Source organism: Malus domestica, chromosome 13 (genome assembly GCF_042453785.1).
Source record: "Malus domestica chromosome 13, GDT2T_hap1".
Lineage (NCBI taxonomy): Eukaryota > Viridiplantae > Streptophyta > Magnoliopsida > Rosales > Rosaceae > Malus > Malus domestica.
Window position 1 is genome coordinate 21,724,074 of NC_091673.1, and position 17,484 is coordinate 21,741,557.

General features: G+C 37.4%; 2 protein-coding genes across 3 annotated transcripts; one reads left to right on the forward strand and one right to left on the reverse strand.

The window, feature by feature from the left end:
* The first annotated feature begins 7,512 nt into the window (after positions 1–7,512).
* LOC103453502 (7-deoxyloganetin glucosyltransferase-like) lies at positions 7,513–9,527 on the forward strand. Its single transcript, XM_008393043.4, has 2 exons — positions 7,513–8,175; positions 8,396–9,527. The coding sequence occupies exons 1-2, from the start codon at positions 7,653–7,655 to the stop codon at positions 9,325–9,327; spliced, it is 1,455 nt and encodes a 484-aa protein (XP_008391265.3). The 5' UTR covers positions 7,513–7,652; the 3' UTR covers positions 9,328–9,527.
* Positions 9,528–9,716: 189 nt separating this feature from the next.
* On the reverse strand, positions 9,717–16,784 carry LOC103453501 (uncharacterized). Of its 2 annotated transcripts, XM_029090921.2 has the most exons (16): positions 16,294–16,739; positions 15,735–15,893; positions 15,470–15,586; positions 15,263–15,347; positions 14,746–14,854; positions 14,574–14,641; positions 14,369–14,494; positions 14,147–14,266; positions 13,323–14,065; positions 12,785–12,988; positions 12,616–12,676; positions 11,598–11,711; positions 10,859–10,972; positions 10,680–10,766; positions 10,429–10,504; positions 9,717–10,093 (listed from the first exon to the last, which is right to left on the reverse strand). In XM_029090921.2, exons 1-15 carry the CDS (start codon positions 16,380–16,382, stop codon positions 10,478–10,480), a joined length of 2,223 nt encoding a protein of 740 aa, XP_028946754.1. In that variant the 5' UTR covers positions 16,383–16,739; the 3' UTR covers positions 9,717–10,093; positions 10,429–10,477. The 2 variants fall into 2 exon arrangements, with proteins under 2 accessions (XP_028946754.1, XP_008391264.1); XM_008393042.4 differs by having other exon boundaries at positions 13,323–14,266; positions 16,294–16,784.
* Between the last annotated feature and the right edge of the window lie 700 nt (positions 16,785–17,484).

Here is a 17,484-nt window from a genome sequence, read left to right on the forward strand (position 1 = left end):
CCTTCAATACACGCATCAACTCATATACTGCCCCCATAGTAGGATACACTTCTGTGTCAACGATCCGTAAAACTTTGTAAAGAGGTTCAAACAGTTGACACACATGTTCTGATTGAGTCCAAAAAGCATGATCAAGCACTATACTTTCCACCATACGACCTGTATTTGAGCGGCTCAAATTGTGGTTGGCCCAATCGTCACTAGTGAATAGTTGCTTCAACCCTGCTTTCTTCTTGAGTAGGCTGTCTAATGCAATATAGTTGGTGGCGAATCGAGTGGTAGCTGGACGAATAATTTCTCCTTTGCAAAATTCAAGCATCTTTGCCAACAACCAACCGTGATTGTAAATATAATTTGTGATCGTTCTAGCTCTTTTGACCACAGTAGCAACATTCTCTCTCTTCCCCATTGCCTCAAACATGAGATCAATACAATGTGCTACACATGATGTCCAAAACACATTATGATACTTCATTAACTTTTTTCCAGCTTTGACAAATGCAGAACCGTTGTCGGTCACGACTTGGACAACATTATGCTCTCCCACCTCCATGATTACATCCCTCAATAATTTGTAAATATACTTGTAATTCTTTATATGGTCTGAAGCATCACCAGACTTCAAAAAAATTGTCTTTCCCTTGGAGTATACCATGAAGTTTATGATAGACAATCTGGTCGGGCCGGTCCATCCGTCACACATGATTGTGCAACCATTAGTTTCCCACTTTGACCTCAACTTGTTAACATACTCGCCAATGTCTTTATACTCCATATCCAAATATTTGTTTCTTATCTCATAGGGAGTGGGAGGTTGTACTCCAACACCGGCCTGTTGACATCCCACTACCATATTTTTGAAATGATGTGATGATGCCTTCGCAGCAGGGACATTTTCATAGATAAAGAACTTGCTAATTAGACGCCCCATTCCCTCCTTCACATTACCTCCAGTGAAATAACTCCAAACACACTTTTGACGTGCTTTGGATGACTTATATAAACTGGGGGCTATTGGTGGTGTTGGTTGTGATTCTCTAAGATTGCCTCCCCGTCTCATTTGTGCACCACCACTTGTCCCGGAACCTTGTGCTCTATTAGGAATTTTATGAAGGTGTTCTCTTTCCCATGCTGACTGTTTGGAGGCACGTAATGCTTGTTTCAAACTGCGTCGTTCTTCAGGTCCCATGTCATCATCACATTCGTCCTCATCGTCATCATCATCACTGTCAATCGCTTGGCCATAGACTTCTCCCCGTAGCCCAGCTCGAATATTTTCCATTCCCTGTGTTATCTTTTCCTTTTGCTGTTTTTTATTTTTTAATAATGTGCTGATGAATGCCTTCACTTCTGGGGGGACATTATCGCATCGTTGGACATTTTTTGCTGGATCTAATCCACTAAGATGGTACTTAAGTCGTGTCACTCCGCCACTCTTCATTACCTGACCACAATATTTGCAAATTGTGCCATGTTTGTTTCCGTCTATTGGGTATCCATGTTCCCAAGCTGGATCACGTTTAGTAGCTCCACTGGACATCGTAAATGTACCTACATTTATTTTTCATGAAAATTAGACAAATATTTTTTGGCCAAAAAATATAGTAGTGATGACGGTTATATAAGAGAACCTAAATAATAAAGTTATTCTACAGAAGAATTAAATATGAAGTAAAGAAAATGATTGTAAAAATTTAAGTAATTAAAAAAATAATATGGAATAATAAAACCTAATATTAATGAATAATAATCCAATTTGATAAAAAAATAATCCTAATATAAATGATGAATAATATTCCTTTTTGATAATAATCCTAATATAAATAATCCTAATATAAATGATGATAATTATTTTTCATGAAAATAATCCTAATATAAAACATAGTGACGAATAATATTCCTTTTTGATAATAATCCAATTTAATAATAATCCACTTTAATAATAATCCAATTTAATGAATAATCCAATTTGATAATAAAAAAAAACTTAATATTAATGAATAATAATCCTATTTGATAAAAAAATAATCCTAATATAAAACATAGTGATGAATAATAATCCAATTTGATAATAATCCAATTTAATAATAATCCAATTTAATGAATAATCCAATTTGATAATAAGCCAATTTAATGAATAATAATCCAATTATCTTAAAAATAATCCTAATATAAAACATAGTGATGAATAATAATCCAATTTGATAATAATCCAATTTAATAATAATCCAATTTAATGAATAGTCCAATTTGATAATAAGCCAATTTAATGAATAATAATCCAATTTGATAATAATCTAATTTAATGAATAATAATCCAATTTGATAATAAAAAAACCTAATATTAATGAATAATAATCCTATTTGATAATAAAACCTAATATTAATAAAATAATAAATAACATTAAACATATTAAAATTATCCTAGGGAATAATTATACAGCATTACTTAATTACTAAAAAAAAATAAACATGTAATTGTTAACATTACTTAACTACTTACAAAAATTAACATGCAAGTATTAATTACTTAAAAAAATTAACATACGAGTCCACACAAATTTATTTGTTGTTGTATAAATTACAATAATATAAATATAAGTTTGTAAACTTACCTTAAATATGGAACCCTTTGTGTTCAAGCTTTGGAATGGATCTGGAATGGCTTTGAAAATGGTAAGGGAAATAAAATAATAAATAACATTAAACATATTAAAATTATCCTAGGGAATAATTATACAACATTATTTAATTACTTAAAAAAATTAACATGTAATTGTTAACATTACTTAATTACTTACAAAAATTAACATGCAAGTATTAATTACTTAAAAAAATTAACATACGAGTCCACACAAATTTATTTGATGTTGTATAAATTACAATAATATAAATATAAGTTTGTAAACTTACCTTAAATATGGAACCCTTTGTGTTCAAGCTTTGGAATTGATCTGGAATGGCTTTGAAAATGGTAAGGGAAATAAAATAATAAATAACATTAAACATATTAAAAGTATCCTAGGGAATAATTATACAACATTACTTAATTACTTAAAAAAAAATTAACATGTAATTGTTAACATTACTTAATTACTTACAAATACTAACATGGAAGTATTAATTACTTAAAAAAATTAACATGTAATTGTTAACATTACTTAATTACTTACAAAAACTAACATGCAAATATTAATTACTTAAAAAAATTAACATACGAGTCCACACAAATTTTTTTGTTGTTGTATAAATTATAAGAATATAAATATAAGTTTGTAAACTTACTTTAAATATGGAACCCTTTGTGTTTAAGCTCTGGAATGGATATGGAATGACTTTGAAAGGGGTAAGGGAAATAAAATAATCGAAAAGGCTCTGAATGGCTCTGATACTCCACCTCTTGAAAGAATATCACAATGGCAACTTTGAAAGAATATCACAATGGCTCTGATACTCCACATTTTAAAACAATATCGGCACACGGTTTTGAATGAAACCACCATCCATGGTCTGAAAAGAATACAAATTATAATTGTAAAAGTGGTATGAAATTGTCAAAATAATTGTAAAACTTGTTGGGAATACTCAGTGAGTCATGTGTCCTCCTGACAGGAGGAACCCACACACACACACACACAACGCACGCAACCACACACGCACACAATGCACGCACACAAACATCACACACGCAGACACGACCTCAGTCTCTCTCTCTCTCGATCCTTCTCGATCTCTCTTCTCCCTTCTCCCCCCCCCCACACACACACACAGAGATCTCCGATCTCTCTTCTCCCTTCTCCGATCTCTCTTCTCCCTTCTCCCACACACACAGAGATCTCTCGATCTCTCTTCTCCCTTCTCCGATCTCTCTTCTCCCTTCTCCCACGCGCACACACACACACACAGATCTCTCGATCTCTCTTCTCCCTTCCCCTACACACACACCACGACCTTCTGCTCCTCAGTCCGACAATCTCAAATCCCTCTTCCTTTTCAGAAACCAGCTTTCTGGGTGTCGCCGCCTTTGATCGTGGCTCTGACGAAGTCGAAGTTGGCTCAGTCGTCTGTGGCGGTGCGCCGCTGAGCAAGGAGTTGGCTCAGTCATCTGGTTCGTCTTCGACTCGAAGAAAACAAGTTTTCAGGTGAGATTCCATTGAAACCCTAAACCCTAAACCGACATCACATATGTTGAATCGTTTATTACCTCTTGCATGCGTGAAATTTGCAGTTTATATGTGAAATTGAAGTTAAAAATCGTGTTTTTGCAAGGTTTTTGGGATGAAATCGGCTCGGGAATAGGCACACCAGCTCCGGCGTTCTTCTCCGACGTTTGGCTCGGAGTTCGATTGCACCGTTTAAAAAAATATCGCAATATTTTGACGAAAACCATTCGGATACCTATTTAAATATCCATTGCGCGAAAAACCGATAATATCGGCGATATTTCGCCGATATTATCGGCATTTTCTTCCATGGACATGCCAAACAAGGCCTTAGTCTGGTTCCCATTCCTCGCTTTCTCACTTCGTTCTCCACGATACCTCCTCACGTCGTCGTCCTTCTCGCCGTCATCCCTCTCGCCGTCGTCATTCTCCCCGTTGTCTCTTATAGCCATCGTCGTTCTTCCTGTCCCTCCTCTCGCCGACATTGATCTGCCCGTCGCCTTATCTCGCCGTCGCTGCTTTCGTTGTTGCGCCAAGCACCATACAAAGAGAGTTTCATTCTCATTCACAAAAGTCGAATTCAAATTGGGTTTTTCTGATCTGGTCTGGGTTTATTTTGGAATCTTGGCTGAGAATTTGAATTGGGTTCTCCCCATCGAATTTGAATTGGATAATTTTGCTGGACCTTCTTTCTGACGAATTGATCTCTGCTGGTCATGATGTTAGTGATGGTGGGCTACTGGTCTATGCCCTTGAAATGGCATTTTCTGGGAATTGTGGCATTACTTTGGACTTGACTTCACATGGGAAGAGCCTATTCCAAACGCTTTTTGTTGAAGAACTTGGTCTGGTTATTGAGGTAAGCCGGAATAACTTAGATTTGGTGTTGGAAAAACTGCGCGGCAACAGTATTTTAGCTGAGATTATTGGTCAAGTTAGTGCCACACCCTTAGTAGAGTTAAAGGTGATCTAGGATTATTCTGGAATCTTGGTTGAGAATGATGATAGAACTTGGACATTTGGAAAAATTTTATCTGGGCAATTTTTTATTTTTAAATTAGATTTTGCTTAATTTGGGGCTTTTTAATTTGCTTTTTATTTTGAAGTTTAGGATTTGAAAAGTATTTGGGTTTTTAGATAGTTACATTGAATTCTTATTCGATACCGTATGAATAATACGGTTATTAGTTTGATACTGCACCAAACTAATTTAATCAGTACTATCCATTGGTTATTTATTTTATCCGACAAAAATAGGCATTACAGTCCGAGCTGCCAAACGACACAATGCAACCATATGCATTTAAATTTAAAATACGAATTTAAGCTTATAAATAATGTATGTCAGAATATTTGGATTATGGTAAACAATGAACTTCAAACTTTTATTATAAGTTGGCTCACAGATCATACAATGCAACATGGTTTTGCACCGATCGTGTTATTTCTTTTTATTTGAACCTCTAGATCACATTTTGTGACGTTCTTATCAAAAATTTATTATTTGATTATTAATAAATCGCTATCATTTTGCATCAAAAAATAGATGGGTAGTCCAACAGATGAGAGACCTTGCTTAGATTTCTTGCATCACATATAGTTAGGCATAAATCCAAGGCCAGCCGGTTGGCCCGATTCCTCTTTTTTGGCACGGTGGAGTCCATGAGTCTTTAGTCTATTTCTTGAAGACGGTTTTCGTGTCATTCTGGATTATTTTTTACACTCTGATCGAATCGGTTGGAAATGGCCTTACATGGCACTAAATCATTGGTTGCATTGGACACAAGTGTGGTACATCAGCAAACAAATGGAAAACTTAATGGAATTAAATGGCAGAGACCAAATTGATTTACAGTAGATAATTTCAAGAACGACATTGATTGATTTTCAAATTACGGGATCTAAATGATGAGATAGGTCAATTTTAAGGACCATTTGTAATAAAAACCCTTTAATATATAGATTGTCTTTTTCTTTTTCGTATCTTGTTTTTGGAGGTTCCTAGTTTCCAAAAACTATACATCGCCGGCGCCATATTTTTGCTTTACTAAATTTACCCAACTTTTGAGTGCATATCGTGACACTTTATTCTTTAGCTAGGAAGAAACACACAGATGATGATGAAGATTATTGTTATTGCAAAAGTATAATCGTTGTTTATATTGTTTTACTGTTGGTTTTAAAATGAATGAAAGTGCTTTTGGTGAAAGTGTTTTTGGGTTCCAAAAGCACTTGAAGTTCTTTTTGGAAGAAACACTAGTTATGTGATTCTTGTAGGAAACACTTAAAGTGTTTTTACAGGATTCACTTGTATTTTTATTAGGGATTAATTTTAAAAACATTTTCATCAAAAACGTTTCTAGTCATTGTAATAGACTCACACATAAATGCTGTCTAACTCTATAAACAATGAATTTCAAACTTTTATTATAAGTTGGCTCACAGTTCATACAATGCAACATGGTTTTGCACCGATCGTGTTATTTCTTTTTATTTGAACCTCTAGATCACATTTTGTGACGTTCTTATCAAAAATTTATTATTTGATTATTAATAAATCGCTATCGTTTTGCATCAAAAAATAGATGGGTAGTCCAACGGATGAGAGACCTTGCTTAGATTTCTTGCATCACATATAGTTAGGCATAAATCCAAGGCTAGCCGGTTGGTCTGATTTTTTTTTTTTTTTTTGGCACGGTGGAGTCCATGAGTCTTTAGTCTATTTCTTGAAGACGGTTTTCGTGTCATTCTTGATTATTTTTGACCCTCTGATCGGATCGGTTGGAAATGGCCTTACATGACACTAAATCTTTGGTTGCATTGGCCACAAGTGTGGTACATCAGCAAACAAACGGAAAACTTAATGGAATTAAATGGCAGAGACCAAATTGATTTACAGTAGATAATTTCAGGAACGACATTAATTGATTTTCTAATTAAAGGACCTAAATGATGAGATAGGTCAATTTTAAGGACAATTTATAATAAAAACCCTTTAATATATAGATTGTCTTTTTCTTTTTCGTATCTTGTTTTTGGAGGTTCCTAGTTTCCAAAAACTATACATCGCCGGCGCCATAATTTTTTCTTTACTAAATTTACCCAACTTTTGAGTAGCATATCGTGACACTTTATTCTTTAGCTAGGAAGAAACACACAGATGATGATGAAGATTATTGTTATTGCAAAAGTATAATCGTTGTTTATATTGTTTTACTGTTGGTTTTAAAATGAATGAAAGTGTTTTTGGGTTCCAAAAGCACTTGAAGTTCTTTTTGGAAGAAACACTAGTTATGTGATTCTTGTAGGAAGCACTTCAAGTGTTTTTACAGGATTTACTTGTATTTTTATTAGGGATTAATTTTAAAAACATTTTCATCAAAAGCGTTTCTAGTCATTATGATAGACTCACGCAGAAATGCTGTCCAACTCTATAAAACACTGCACTTGTGAGGATGCAATTACACATAACACAAAAACAAATCTAAAATGGGTTCCAAAGAAGTAGGCAATAAAAAGCCTCATCTTCTTTGCATCCCTTTTCCAGCTCAAAGCCACATAAAGGCAATGCTCAAATTTGCAAAACTCCTCCACCATGGAGGTTTTCACATCACCTTTGTCAACACTGAGTTCAATCACAAACTCTATCTAAAATCTCTAGGTCCCGACTCCCTCGACGGCTTGCCTGATTTCCGGTTTGAAACCATGCCAGATGGCCTTCAAAGTTCAGATGAAGATACCACTCAAGATTTGATTTCGCTTGTTGAGTCAGTCGGGAAAAACTTCACAGCTCCATTTCGTGACATCCTCGTGAAACTCGATCGTTCAGCAACTTGCAACGATATTCCTCCAGTGAGTCACATTGTTTCGGATGGTTGGATGGCTTTCACTGTCACAGCAGCTGAAGAAGTTGGAATCCCTGTCGTACTCTTCTTCACTATTTCCGCAAGCAGCTTCATGGGCTTCAATCAATATCCAACTTTGGAGGAAAAAGGACTTGCCCCACTCAAAGGTGAAAGAGATACCGTTGAAGCACTTAATTAACGGTTTCAGTTTCATATTGTTTCCCTTGTTTTAAACCAAGAGAACAACTCAACAAATTGTAGTTTTCAAAAAAATGAAAACTAAAAAGGACGTAGTTATCAAAGGGGGCATTAATTAAGACACATAAAAGCTCATTTTTTGAACCAGTAGTGAATAAAACTTATTTTTCTTCACTTGGGTTTTTGCAGAGGAGAGTTGGTTAACAAATGGCTTTCTGGACAAGGTTTTAGATTGGGTTCCAGGAATGAAAGATATCAGGTTAAGGGACCTTCCAAACAACTTTATTACTACAGATCCCAATGACGTAGGCTGGGTCTTCTGCTTGGAATCAATTCAAAAATTCAAGAGGGGTTCAGCAATTGTCATTCACACTTTTGATGCATTGGAGCACCAAGTTTTGGATTCTCTCTCGTCCATGTTTCCGCGTGTTTACGCCATTGGCCCTCACCAGTTACTCCTCAACAGGATACCAGAGCCCCCCTTGAAGGCTATGGGATACAGTCTATGGAAAGAGGAAACTGAGTGCCTCCAATGGCTAAATTCTAAGGCACCAAACTCAGTTGTTTATGTGAATTTTGGCAGCTTAGCATTCGTGACACCGGAACATCTTGTTGAGTTTGGGTGGGGACTGGCAAATAGCAAGGTGCCCTTCTTTTGGGTGATTAGACCTGATCTTGTCGTCCGTGAATGGGCCATTTTTCAACCTGAGTTTGTCGCGGAGACGAAGGAAAGAGGTCTAATAGCGAGTTGGTGTCCACAAGAGCAAGTCCTGGAGCACTCATCAGTCGGAGGATTTTTAACCCATAGCGGATGGAATTCAACGATCGAGAGCCTATGCGCAGGCGTGCCTATGCTATGTTTGGCATGCTTCTCTGACCAGCAAACGAACTGTTATTGTGTTTGTAAAAAATGGGGTATCGGCATGGAGATTAGTTACGATGTGAAGAGAGATGAAGTAGAGAAGCTCGTTATAGAGTTAATGGAGGGAGAGAAAGGTAAGCAAATGAAAAATAAGGCCATGGAGTGGAAGCAACTGGCAGAAGAAGCCACTGCTCCACATGGTTCATCGTCCACAAACTTGGACAATTTTGTGAAGCAAGTGCTACTAAGAAAAAGCTGAAGATCATGCGTCCCAGGGGTTCAGGTGTCCGTAACCTTTTATACATTCGATCAAATTTAGGGTTTTTCAGCTGTTTTTCAGCGTTTGAAATGATTTGTAAGTTGATTTAATGGATGAATTGTCTCGCCTCCTGTAAAACCGCAGACCAAACTCCAAGCGGACGAAACTTGATCAGCAACGATAATCGCTTCTTGCGTCAAGATTGCACTGTTGAGGTACGGGACTAAACGAACAACTGTTCCAACCTAACCTGATGCATCATCGTTCGTGCGTGACATGTATGACATCCACAGAGCTTACATGATCAAAACAAGGGAAGATCAATTCCTTGTTTCAAGGATTTCCGTGTTTATAAGCTCGAATAAGAGTATTCGACGGAAGATGGTACATGGATAAAAAGCGAAATTGATTCGAAATCTTGCTTTCTTTTTACAGTGAAGGCCAACATACAAGGGCCCCTAAACACACACAATGCCTTTGTTCAAGACAGACAAAAGAAAATCAATTACATTCCTAACATATACAATAACATCGGTTCCCTTGTTAAATTACATTCCCTAGTCATTTAAACAACATATACTCTAAACATACATTAAAGAAATATTACAAAGCTGTATTTTTTTTTTTTTTAATTCTTAATGGAGCGTTTCACAGGCACTTCGACTGGAGAAGCAACAGTCAGGTACAGGGTTAACTGTTATCCGTATACAAATTCTGTGTAATTCAGGCACAATCTTCAGGTTCACGGATACACCGTGATTTCATCCTGAAAGCAAAACATAGGGCCATCGTCAGTTTCTTCCCCCAAGAAACTGGAGCCAGCCGAAAGTAAACTAATATTAGACCTTATTTCTTAAGGACGTAGCTTATAAACCTACCAAGCGTATTCAATCCATGCCACTCCTATAATTTCTATGTCCAAAGAAAAAGGAGGAATCCATACTCAAGAAAAACCTCAACACATCACCACAACCTCTAGACAATAAGTGTAATATTAAAGGCATAATACTCCAAACGTTATCCATCCTACACGTTGATGCTGGAAGTAAAATTAATTTAACAAAATCTTAATGCAATAGATCTTCAAAAAGAGAAACAGACCGGCTAAGCTGAGTGGTTCGTCTCACAAGTGGAAAATGATGGCTAGTTCCTAGCATTCCAAGGCATATGTCGGAACCTAGAAAAATAGATTGGTAACATCAGGAGAATGAACAGCTAAGAAAAGTAAGTAAACATTTAAAGATGGAGGATTTGATTTTGCAGCAACTTAAAAACCAAAACATGAAGGCATAACTGCATACAAAAATAAAGAACAATAAACAAATAAACTGTCCACTGGGGTCATGTTGCACCTCAAGCATGTTTTCATCAAGAAAAGCGGATGTTGTCTGATTCGTCCCATGAAAACTATCATATTGGAGGATCCTTAACTTCCCTTCCTGCATTTCACAACATGAAAACATTGTGAGTTGTGGAAATTGGCGGAGGGGCCAAACAATTAAAACAAGCTTACAAAAACTGAATTGCTTACCTTGGTTCCATAGACGAGGCCACCTCCAACTGAAGGATGAAAGCAAGCTACATTGACCTCATCCTCTGCACTAGGAAGAACTCTCACAAGTTCCATATCAGAAATTCTGTAGACCTGAATAACAACTAAGAATGTTACATGAACACTCATAATAGAGGACAACCAAAAACAACTGTAACACATAAAAGCTTATATCACACAGACTCACAGTAGAACCACAAGGCACAACTACCGTCAAATTTATAAGAAAGTTGACATAAAATCTATTGCATACACGGGTTCAGCTGTAAATGACTTTTAGTTTGCACCAAATTCATTTTTTCCACTCTTTTTTTTTTTTTTTTTTTGTCAAACGATAGATTTTGTTAGATTAGATGTTAGATTAGCCACCAGAGGGGTTTGAACCCACACACCGTCATGCAAGGGCTCAACACCTTTCCACCACTGTAGTATAAGGCCACTAGCACACTTTTTCCACTCTAAGACTAGTGCAATCTAACTTAGGTTGCATACATTAGTCTCAACCACAATTCATAAGAATTTCATATCCTTGCCATTTATTTATTAGAAGCAGATTAAATTTGACATAAGTTTCTGTATGTTACTTTAAAATTTGATTGAAACGCCCATTCTGAAATGAGACACACTTGAAGGAAAAAAAAAAAAGAGTTAACTTTAATATTTAAAAGTTAAAACTAAAATGAAGAGGGAGGGGCGGAAGACAACTAAAAAACCTTACCTCCAGAATGGTGTAAATAGGCACTGTAGTCTCTCCATCAATGACAACACTCTTAAGAAGTGAACTGTGACGACGACCATAGGCAAGTAATATATGCTCTGACGTAGGAGAGAACTGCCACAAAAATCAAGGAATAACAAAATGGAATAAGTGTACAATGAAAATACAAATTCTTTGCTTGATCAAAAAGAAATATAAAGGAAAAAAAAAACTTCAAATGATTAGGTCATGAATCTTTTGCATATAAAAAAAATTATCAATTTATTGCTTATTTGTTCTAATCATAATGGCAGTGCATTGGAAATCTAAGTCATATACCATCAGCTGTTGGATTGAATATTGAAACAACATGATCACACATCAACAATACAAGGCAAACTATAACAGATTCCCCATACATATAACATACCTATGTATGTATGTGTTTATATACCGCTACATAACAACACCATGCTTCAACTTTAGATTTTCTGGTGGCATATGCCTTTTAAAGAGGTCGCACTTGGTGCGATGGCAAGTGCCTTCGCCCATGAGCGGTAGGTCTCGGGTTCAAGACTTGGGAGCAGCCTCTCCATAAATGGGGGTAAGGCTAGCCGACATTCACCTCTCCCAGACCCTGCGTAAAGCGGGAGCCTTGTGCACTGGGTACGACCTTTTATATGCCTTTTCAAAAATATATGCAAATGCAACTTACTACATTCTATCCGCAAATGCAATTTATTACATTCTAAGCACATAACAGATATCTTATCATAACTCCTGAGTCTCTAACTCAACTAAAGCTAAGCTGAGCATTGGCATGAATTATTGAGCTCTTATGCTGAGATTTCAAGGGATGCACTCCATATGGGGCTACTAACCTTAGTTTTCAGTTAAAATGAAACATTTAAGTTTCCACTATAGATTTTCTTTAGTCTTAGGGAAAACAGTTAAACAAGTAAAGAATGGTTGGAAAATCAATGAGAAACTAATGATTAAGATGAACCAATAAGTCAAACATCTTCAAAATGTAGCTGACCTGAATAGATGTTAGGCAGTGGGCAGCTCTTATTGCCCGGGATGCAAGAACCGTTCCAAATCTAGATAAATAAAAGAAAATCAGGCTGTAGAAAGAAGGAAAATGCATATGGAAAGCTAAAAGAGAGGTAAGAAAAGATAACACATATTATAGGGAGTTAAAGGTTTACGTTGCTTCCTCAAGGGAATATATCCGGAGCTCATACACGACATGGTGAGCTGATATTGGATGTCGAGTTGGGGAAGTTGATGCCCCTGTCACGTCATGGTTGACCTGGCTCTGCAATCCAAGATCAGCTTCCATATGGGGTAACATACATGCAACACATGCAGCTAAAAACCTTCCGCAAGGGGAAAAATGGGCACCCATCTCACTGAAACAAATTATCAAAGTAAAAATCCAAAAAGATATGGCCAGTAATACTATTAAAGTCCAAACAACCATGCAATGCTGAAGGAGAGAAAGAAAAGAAAAAATAGCCAAACATTTCATGATCATCTACTAATCAAATATTTGTTTGAAAAAGGTGTAGATCCAGTGAAAACAAACTGCCTTTGACAAAAAAAAAAGTATACACAAACTACCAACTGATGTTGCATCCTTTATGAATGTACTGGTTTTGCAAGACTTACGAATAAGCTAAAAGCAATGTAAAAGTAAATAAAGCAATAAAGTACCATGAAAGTTTAGAACAGAAAGAAAACTACCTACAAAGTACAGCATGTGGAATGGTTAAGCGACATCTTTCTGCATCAAGGGGAGAACAAGGATTTTTCAAATCATGTGGCCAAATTCTGAGCTTCACAGTGCAAGGCAACTCTGCAGCTGCTGCTGCAGCGAGTGAGTTGGCAAGTTCAGATTGGATTCTGCTCACAACAGGTTGAGGCTCACTTTCAGCATGCGGAATACTATTGAATCCAGCACCTTCATTAGATCCAATTGTCGACACCATATGAGTTCTTGAAGTACGATGCCGGGTACTAGATCTTCCAGTAACCCTGGATTGGTTCACACCGGTTGGTATTACTGAAGAAGTTATGGCTGGATTATCCATCTCACCATGTGCAGATGGATTATCTTGGGTAGCATCACTTACCGGCCGCATATTCCGTTGGCTAGCTTGGGTCTGACCAATTAACCACCCTTGCAAGAAAGGAAGTTCCCAATATGTTGAGTCACCAAATGGGAAAATATGATTGCTCCTCCCTTCAGGCTGCACTTCCATAGCCTCTAAACTGTCCACTGCAGGTTGAGAAACTTCAGTTTCCATTTCATTCAAGAAAGTATTAGTTTCTGTCTCTTCTGGTGCTGGAGAAGAGCTACTAGGTTCAATTGGGGACAGCAGAAGTTCATACTGCCCTGAAGGAGTTGAATATGTTAGCAAGCGCACTGAAGCAGAAGGATCAACTCGCTGTAGCGCACTACTTGAACCAATGTCCACGTTACTACGCTGCATAGATATTCTCCCATTATCTCTATCAAATGAAGGCCATATCAGAAATGGTAAAGACATAAGAGGTAGTCCATCTACCAAACCAGAACGATCACTAGATTGACCATCTGCCAAATATACAGTAGGTGGAGGATAGCGCAAATAACCCAGAGAAGTTGCAAGTGTCATCGAGGAATCTGAGGAGTCAAGGTCATTCACCTACAAATAAGAAAAAGACATGATTAAAATATATTTAATCAAAGAAACGATTAATATTTGTAACAAACAAAGAAACAGAAAAATGACTACCCAAAAACTTACCTCAGCAGTTAAAAGGAAAGGAGCTCCATGAGGGTGAAAATGCACAGCCCGGAGCGAACGCCGTGTCTTCAGTACTATGGTTGGGGAGGATGTTTCCCCTCTCCTATTGTAGTGCCATATGTACAACTAATGCAAGATTTAATGGTTAAGGCCATTAATAAGAATTGTGCATCGGTAGTTAAAATTTCCAAATAAAAAAACTTACCTTGTGACCTGACGCAACTGCAAGCAGCTCACCTTGGGCATGGAAAGCTATGGAAGCAATAGGACGCACTGTGTGGAGAAAAAAGCACTAAAAATCATATCCATGACACAAACTTAATAAAAAAAGAATAAAGTGTTTGTTTTAATGATTGATAATCCACATTAAAACTTACAGAAATCACGAGATCCTAAACACTCTGCCGTTTTTGCATCCCACAAGCGAACTTCGTGATCCAAACTTCCACTAGCCAATATGTCTGGATACAAGGGATGAAACCTAACCTGCAAAAGCACAACCAGCTGGTGAGAAAAGCACAGCAAGCTAATGAAATGTATCCAGTAGCTATGCTTAAGTGTCAGATCTGGTAACCAGCAAGTTTGTTTATGAATAAAACAACTAGATTAAAGCGGCAACATCAACAAAAAGTTTAGGATAACACAACCCAAAGACTTTTGATGAAAGCATAAAACTTCTTGCAGAGAGAATTTTAGCATCCTAAGCATAGATTGTATTCTAAGAATATGGATGAAAAATAAGCTTCATTGTTTCACTAAATCTCTTGAGGTTCTGTTTACAAAATTGTTCACGGCATCTTGCAGCAAGCTGAAGCAAGAAGCTAACAATCAAAGTCAAGTATTCTAACAAAACAAAAAATTTCAGAGTCAAAATATCGAGTGTTGTAGACTTACCACCCACGGTGTCCTACGGTGACCACTCAAGACCTTTAAGCAAATCCCAGTTTGGCAATCAATAATCTTAACCGTATGGTCTCCGCTGCAGTTACAGTTGCAATTGAAATTTAATAAATGATACAATCTTAGAATAAATATAACTCAACACTAAGCTTTAGCCAAACCCTACACCAGGCCAAGATATATATACATAGCAGGACTTACTGAGTTGAGGCCAGTGTCCTTCCATCAGGGCTGAAGGCTGCTGCAATAGTTGACCGTGGAGGAGGCACAAGCGGACAATATTTGGCAGACAAATGCTGGAGTGACTCTGCCTCCACCCTGAAGGCAATTCAATATCAAGACAAACCATGAATAGGAAGATCTAACCGAATGCAAAATAATTCAAACAACTAGGAAAAAAAACAGTTTGCTTCTGTTTTGTTGCAAGAAAATAAAGAGAGAACGACTAAATGAATTGGCAGGTTACCATGAGATAAGGCTGTGTCTAGCATCTCTAGCTGCTTCAAACTTTGGGCCAACGGAATCAGAATTAGACTTAGAAGGTTCCCCCCATAGCTTCTTTGACCAATGTTTCGTCTGCGGAGAAACCTCTCTCTGTGCTAACAGTCTCAGAACATTGCTACCACTGCCAGTTAACATCAGATGCGTGCAAATCAGTTTCAAATCCAAAATCAGTCCCAATAAATATTCCAATCCGAATTTACAAAATCAACACCGAAACCATTTCCCAAAGCACGAAGAGTACTTAAAATAACATCAACCAAAAACAATACCTCGGTACCTCCTCAATCTAAAAAAAAATTCTTCCTAAATTCGAACCAATTTCGAGAATAGCAAATCAATTGAAAACCCAATTCGGATTGGAACTAATTCAATTATGATCACCATGCAAAAACCACAACGTCAAAGCATGAACACATATAATTTGCAAAAGCATTAAACCACAAGGCACCAATTTGGTAACTGAATTACACAAAAACTCATCGAACTCCCACCAATATTCAACAACAAAGTCCAAGATTCACCTGTGCTTGCACGGATTGGGCTGAGGTACGCGCGGGACAGAGGTGAACGGAGAATTGGGCTCGTCGGCCCACAAAGAACCTGCCCTCATAATTTTCCCGGGAAAATGTCATAATCTCAGCTTTTCCGGCATTCTACGGGTAAATTCAAATTGATAGCTTAAAAATCCAGTCAAATTTTCACATGCAGATCATGACGCCGTGGAAAGTGTAAATTGAATAGCAGGGGCGTTAGAATCGAACTGAATTGAACTGAGCTGGGGGGGTGGATTCGGTTTCGGCGAGCGCGACGTAGGGCGGTGGGGGAGCGAGGCGGCGAGATCTCCGGTCGGCGGGGAGGGGAAATTGGGAGGGGAGAGTGTCCGAGCCTCTGTGCGTGTGGCCGTGGAATTTGGATTTGGAAAATTCCGTCTTGGGTTTCTCTGATGGGCATTGGACAGAGGAGGGAGAGGAGGGGGGTTGCTAGGCGGCTAGGAACCTAGGGGAAGTTGTTTGTTGGACGACAATGCCCTTGGCCTTGTGACCTCAGCTGTGGTGTCGTGGAGTGTCAACGGCACGCGTTTTGAATTTTGTCAAACGAGGTTGTAAGGTACCGTTTGGTATGCAGACGAGACGGAATCAAACCGGACGGGATGAGATGGGACGGGACAAAATAGATGTTCCGTGTTATGTTTGGTATGCGCAGGACGGAACGGAATTGTTGTTCCATTCTGCGTTTGGTAAGCGCATGAACGGAACAGAATCAAAAGGTAAATGACTAAATTATCCATGTTCTATCTGTTGTTTGGTACAACATTTATGTATGGTACGGGACGGGACAATTATTTTTTATTTTTTTATTTTTTTAACTTTTTCATATTTGAACACATATATACTTATTCATTATTTGTTTTTCTCCCATGAACTAACCTTATATTGAGATAAGCATTTCTACCGTTCTAGTAGAAGCAAGCATGCACATAATTGCTTCCTAGAAAGGCAGTCCCAAGAGAGGTGAACAACCAAGTTAAACCAAATTATAGCATAAATCACGGATACAGCAATGGAAAACATAGATAATTCGATTGGATTCATTTTGTTTGGCAAAATATGCTGCTTCAAAAGCGACACTAGATAGTAAAAGTGAAAACAGGTAATAAAAACTGAAAATTTACTCGAGGAACTGCAGTAAAATGGCAAAATCAAACAAATTGG